This window comes from Lycium ferocissimum, unplaced genomic scaffold (genome assembly GCF_029784015.1).
Source record: "Lycium ferocissimum isolate CSIRO_LF1 unplaced genomic scaffold, AGI_CSIRO_Lferr_CH_V1 ctg9490, whole genome shotgun sequence".
Classification (NCBI taxonomy): Eukaryota; Viridiplantae; Streptophyta; class Magnoliopsida; order Solanales; family Solanaceae; genus Lycium; species Lycium ferocissimum.
In genome coordinates, this window is record NW_026727745.1 from 10842 (window position 1) to 17819 (window position 6978).

At 42.7% G+C, this 6978-nt stretch overlaps 1 protein-coding gene across 1 annotated transcript; it reads left to right on the forward strand.

Moving 5' to 3' along the window:
- Positions 1-4623: 4623 nt before the first annotated feature.
- LOC132046113 (uncharacterized) lies at positions 4624-5248 on the forward strand (the record flags this gene model as incomplete). Its single annotated transcript, XM_059436658.1, has 1 exon — positions 4624-5248. A coding segment is annotated over exon 1 (625 nt), but the record flags the coding sequence as incomplete, so codon positions are not given.
- Between the last annotated feature and the right edge of the window lie 1730 nt (positions 5249-6978).

Below are 6978 nucleotides of genomic sequence, written 5' to 3' on the forward strand. Positions count from 1 at the left end.
TGAAGGCAAGTATTCTGGTATATATATATATGTTCTGACATAAGTATTCCGATCTAAGTATTCCGGTATAAACAATCCGATATGAGTATTCTGGTATGAATGTCTGACATAAGTATTCTGCTATGACTATTTGGGTATGAATCTGTTGACCTGAGTATTCTAATACGGGTGTCTCTATAAGTCTTAATGTTATTCACGTACGATCTCGGATCGCCTAAAAGTCCGAAGAGGTTTCTGTACTTCAAAATGCTCATAACTTTTCGATACAACTCGAAAGCATCGTAACTTGTTACTCGAATTCTCTGATGTCGGTAAGTATACGTATTCATCGAGTCTGGATTTGTGTGCATATGGTTTCTCACGACTCTGCTCGTGCAAAGCTCAATGTATCTGTTCACTGAGTCCCGGGCCAGGACATGTTCTCGTGCGCATTCCACTGCATTATTCACCGAGTCCCTCGTACTTGCGGGCCGGGACACGTTATCTGTATGTATTTATGATCCGATGGTACGGGGATGGCGGCCAGGAAGGCACATTATGATTATTCACCGAGACCCGCAGTAGAGGGCCGGGACACGTTATGTATATGTGGTACATGATTCTGACATACATGATTCCATATTACCGAGTCCCTCATCAGAGGGCCGGGACACGTTATATGCGTTATCTGATCTATGATTTTGACATACATTTATGAGTCTATCCACCGAGTCCCTCACAGGAGGGCCGGGACACGTTATACGCATATAAGACATGTTACTCTGGCATATTCTAATGTCTGACCCTGAATACGAATCTGTCTGACATATTTACCGTACGTCGACTCGAGTATGAATACGTACGACGTACCTCCGTCCGTCCGACTATGATTACGGATCCGTTCAATATCCTCCGCACGTCGCGGGCCTCGATATACGACATTATCTCGAGCATTACGTACGATCCGTATTCGCCCGATGTATGACCTTGTACGAACATTCTATACGTTCCGCACCCTCTTGGACACGCGGTGCCGTGACGGTAAAGTACGCATTTTAGTAATCCGGTTGACCTTCTTACTTTCCGTACCTTTTCCGTATGGGACAGTGTGTATGGACTATGTCACGAACGGTAGCGTACGTACCGAGTAATGTATTTACGGTTATTTACATTTTGATTATGGTTCCGTTTCCGCATCGCATGCCTCACATACTCGCACATTTTTCTACCGACCCCACCGTCTTCTGGGTTGCGTTTCATGCCGCGCAGTACTCCCAGATGGTAAGTTATTACGAGAAGATGTTCCGGCGGAGATGGCAAGCTCTACTTCCCCCGAGCACTTTGCCAAGTCGAGTTTGTCCGTTATGATTTACGGATACGTGTTAGAGACTTTGCGGACGAGCGTCGTGGGTGTGATATGTTGGTCATCGGCACGCTTTGGTAGAAATGTCAATTTGTGTTGTGTAGTAAATTTTTGTATAATTACGGATTTTGTCAAATTTGTAAGATTCATTACGTATCTCATGATTATTCAGTTTAGAGATTTGAAAAAAAAAATATTTATGTGCGTAATAAGAGTCCGTGGGTTCGCTCGGCTCCGGATGTGGGGTCGGGTGCCCATCACACCCTAGTAAGGTCGGGGTGTGACAATAAGAGACAATGCAGAAAGTGGCTACGTAAGATGGCTGCTATGAATAACCAAAAGAATGATTTGCCTGCTTCTGCACCTACTAAAAATACGTCTGCTGGTAATGCTAGCAATAATCATCAGAATGCTCGTAATAACGGTAAAGGAAAGGAAGTTGGTACTACTTTCGGTAGAGGGACAACTCGACTTTATGGGTTGACTCGTAGGGAGACAGCTGAGGCTTCTGACGTTGTGGTTACAGGTATCCTTACCATCTGTTCTCATGATGCTTACTCACTGATTGATCCGGGTTCAAATTTATCGTATGTGACTCCTTATTTTTCTCTTGATATGGGTATGAAACCCAAACCTTTGTTGGAACCTTTTGCTGTTGATACACCTTCTGGTGTCTGTTATTGCTTCTACAGTGTATAGAAATTGTGTTGTTGTGATTAAGGGACGTGAGACCGTGGCTGATTTGTATGAACTTGAGATGGTGGATTTTGATGGAATTATAGGGATGGATTGATTGTCTGCGTGTTATGCTAATGTGGATTGTCGCCATACGTTAGTTTGTTTTGCCTTTCCCAATGAGCCTGTTATCGTGTGGGAGGGTGAAATCGCTAAGCCAAGGGGTAGATTTACTTCTTATCTTAAGGCTCATAAGATGATTGCTAAGGGGTTTATTTACCATTTGGTTGCTATTAATGATACAAAAGCCGTAGTAACTGAATTTGCATCTGTTCCCATAGTTAGTGATTATCCCGAAGTGCTTCTCGAAGATCTCCCTCCTGATAGGGTTATTGATATTGGGATTGATGCTATTCCCGACACCCAACCTATTTCTATTCCACCTTATTGTATGGCTCCATCAAAACTAAGAGAGTTAAAGGATCAGTTGAAGGACTTGTTAGATAAACGTTTCATCCGACCAAGTTCCTCACCTTGGGGTGCTCCAGTCTTGTTTGTTAGAAAGAAAGATGGTTCCCTTAGGATGTGTGTTGATTACCGTCAGCTTAATAAGGTGACCATTAGGAATAAATATCATTTGCCTAGGATAGATGATCTATTTGACCAACTTCAGGGTGCTAAGTTCTTTTCAAAGATTGACCTGAGGTCGGGGTATCACCAATTGAAGATAAAAGAGAAGGATATCCCAAAAACTGCTTTCCATACTTGTTATGGGCACTTTGAGTTTCTAGTGATGTCCTTTAGGTTGACTAATCCACCTGCTGCGTTCATGGATTTGATGAACCGGGTGTTTAAGTCGTATCTAGACCGCTTCATTATTGTGTTTATTGACGACATCTTGGTGTACTCTAAGAATCGTGAGGATCATGCTAATCATTTGAGGATAACTTTGACAACACTTGAGGAGAACGATCTTTATGCAAAATTCTCTAAGTGTGAGTTCTGATTTGAGTCTGTGTCTTTCTTGGGTCACGTGGTGACTGGTGATGGCATTAAAGTAGACCCTCAGAAAATTTCAGCGGTTAAGGATTAGCCTAGACCAACTAGTGCGACGAAAATTCATAGTTTCTTAGGTTTGGCAAATTATTACAGAAAGTGTGTGGAAGGTTTTTCGTCCACAGCCTCACAATTGACTAAATTGACATAGAAGATTGCTAAGTGTCAGAGGTTCGAAGCTTGTGAAAAGAGTTTCCAAGAGCTTAAGATAAGGTTGACTTCGACTCCTATTTTGACTTTACCTTCTGGGTCTGGTGGATATGTGGTGTATTGTGATGCTTCTAGAATTGGTTTGGGTTGTGTATTGATGCAGAACGGTAAGGTGATTGCTTATGCTTCACGTCAGTTGAAGAAGCATGAGAAGAACTATCCGACTCATGACTTGGAGTTGGCTGCTGTGGTATTTGCTTTGAAAATTTGGCATCATTATCTGTATGGTGAGCATTGTGATGTTTTTACTGATCACAAGAGCTTGCAATATATCTTTAAGTAGTGAGAGCTGAACCTCAGGTAGAGGAGGTGGTTGGAGTTGTTGAAAGATTACGACTTGAATATCTTGTATCATCCTGGTAAGGCTAATGTGGTTGCTGATGCTTTGAGTAGAAAATCTATGGGCACGTTGGCTTATTTGTGTGCACATGACATGCCCATGGGGAAGGAAATTTGAAGACTTGCTAGTCTTGGGGTCAGACTTGATGAAACCAAAGATGAAGAGTTAGTGGGAATGATGCCATCACGGTCTGACATGGTGGAAAGGATAAAATTCAACCAATATGATAATGAACTTTTGGCAAAGCTGAGAGATGGAGTGGAAAGGGGTGAGTACACTTCATTCTTTTTGTGTCGGTGATAGTGTTTTGCGGTTGCAAGGACAATTGTGTGTTCCCGATGTTGATGGTCTTCGACAAGAATTAATGACGGAAGCTCATAGTTCCAAGTATTCGGTTCATCCGAGATCCACCAAAATGTATAAGGATTTGAAGCAACACTATTGGTGGAAGAGCATGAAGGTTGATATTTCTAACTTTCTGGCTAAGTGTTTAAACTGTCAACAGGTGAAGGCTGAACATCAAAGGCCTGGAGGCCTGGCTCAGAATATCTAGATTCCGCAGTCGAAGTGGGAAGAGATCAATATGGATTTCTTTGTGGGGTTACCCCGCACAAAGGCCAAGTTTGACTCGATTTGGGTTATCATGGATAGACTCACAAAGTCCGCCATTTTCTCCCCTATGAAGATGTCATATACGACAGTGAGTATGCCAAGTTATATCTAAAAGAGATAGTTAGATTGCATGGTGTTCCGACATCGATTATATACGACGGTAGGTATGCAATTTCGCTCATTGTTGGACATCCTTTTAGGAAGGGTTGGGAACTAGAGTGAAATTGAGCACTGCCTTTCATCTTCGAACAGAAGGGCAGTCAGAGAGAGCTATTTAGACTTTGGAAGATATGCTATGGGATTGTGCAATCGATTTTGGAGGAAGTTGGGATGAACACCTACCTTGGTGGAATTCGCTTACAATAATAGCTATCAAGTGAGTGTTCAGATGGCTCCTTATGAGGCTCTTTATGGGAGGCATTGTCGGTCTCTAATTTGTTGGTTTGAACCAACTGAAGTGGAGTTGTTGGGTCCAGATTCAGTTCATGAAGCAATTGAGAAGGTTAATCTTATTGTGCAATGGCTCAAGACAGCTCAGAGTCGACAGAAGTCCTATACCGATATGAGGCGGCGTGAGCTAGAGTTTTCTGTCGGTGACAAGGTGTTCTTGAAAGTGTCGCTGATGAAGGAAGTAATGCGATTTGGTAAAAAGGGGAAACTCAGTCCCCGTTTCATTGGCCCTTACGAGATTGTTAGGAAAATTGGAACGGTGGCTTATGAATTGAAATTGCCATCCGATATGGCCATGGTGCACCCTGTGTTTCACGTTTTGATGTTGAGGTTGTACAAACCTGATCCTTCCCATGTGTTGAACAATGAAGAGATTGAAATTAATGAAGGGTTAACCTATGAAAAAAAACTAGTTCAGATTCTAGATCGTCAAGTTCGAAGGTTAAGGATGAAGGACGTGGCATCGGTTAAAGTGTTGTGGCGAAACCATAATACTGAGGAAGCTACTTGGGAAGCAGAGGAGGACATGAAGAAGACATATCCCCACTTGTTCCCTATGGCAGGTATGAGCTAGCATTTTAAATTACTCATGGATGAATCGTTGTGTTTGTTTGAAGCAACTTGTGGTTTAGTGAATTCTTTTCTAGACTATTATTCTTATTCGAGGACGAATGAATCTTAAGGGAGGGATAATGTAACATCTCGTAAATCCGTATAGAGTGTGAAAGCATTGTATGAGTCCTTTGGAACCTTATATGTTGGGTTACGTGCATGACTTTAGGCTAAAGACCTAAGAGGAGATGGTCAAAATAAAAATTCACTGCAGTTCCACGAAAAGGAGGTTTGACGGTCGTCCTTCGTACCATCGATCTGTTCGACGCTTGTCACGACCCAAACCGATGGGCCATGACTAGTGCCTGAACTGGACACCCGTATACGGACCTGCTAAATATAATCAGACCGAAACTGAAAATAATATGGCAATCTGTAAAAGCACGCTGTAAACTCATCATGTCATACATCAAAAGAACCTGTCTCTTGAGAAGCCACAGCTAACCAAAACATAACAAAATACGCAAGCCGATAAGGCTGCCGCTATACACGAGAATATCCAAAACGAACTACCTCTGCACAGCTGACCAAACAGTATATACACAACCCACATATGTCTACAGACCTCTACGAGTATAACAAGGCCTATGTCAAAGGATCTGTACCAAAATGACTCAAGCCCCGAACAATGGAGCTCTCGGTACCGAGTAGCAGATCTAAGGCCGGAGGATTACCAAAGCGAGTATCTCAGAATCGTGGGCATGAAACGCAGCCCCCGAAGAAAGGGGCTCAGTACGGAAAATGTACTGAGTATATAAAGCATGAAGTACAATAAGGAAGATCATGACTGAGCAAAAAGTTGACAGGAGACGAGTATGATAGTCAAAGATACCAATGCATCTATGCCTTATAAGATGAGTCATGCATACATACATAATATACCGTACCCGGCCCTCTAGTGAGGGACTCGATAAAATAATCATATATATATCGTACCCGGTCAAGTCGCACCCCGACCTTACTAGGGTGTGATGGGCACCCGACTCTCCTCAGAGTCAAGCGAACCCTTAAACGTTCGCGTTACTAAAACCGGTCATTTCGAAAATTTTTAAGAAACATGAAACTTTTCAAAATAGAGGTCAACCCCGTCTTTATGATTATGAAAACTGCAATCAATCACATAACTTTTACCATGCGACAATATCGAAAATACACACCCTTTTAACATCTATAACCGATTCGCGTTCCTCGACGCCCAATCCACGGGACAACGTACGCAAAGTCTCTCCCACGATGTACGAAATATCATAACAAAAGTACTTGACTCGGCAATACTCCGAAGGCCCGAGATGGAGCTCGCCAATTCCACCGGAACCGCTCCTAGGAAAGTCTTCTACTCATACGGGTGTACTGCGTGGCATGAAACGCGCCCCCCCAAAGAAGGAGTGGTCGGCACGAGATATGTGCGAGTATGTATAGCGATAACAAATAATAACCATAGCTTAATTTAGAAGAGAAGAAACCACAATCAAGCTCATTACTGTACGGCCCTGCTGGAGGAAACATAAATGTACACACGGGGTCTTAGAACAATCCTTAAGTAAATAATGCGCTGAACACACGTTAAAGCATACACGGTATAAGCACGAGAGTACACCAGTTCTAGAATGCACAATTTAAATATAGTATCCCAACGAGTCCTTCGGACAAACTCGCTTCCGCGTAGGAATGATAGCCCGTT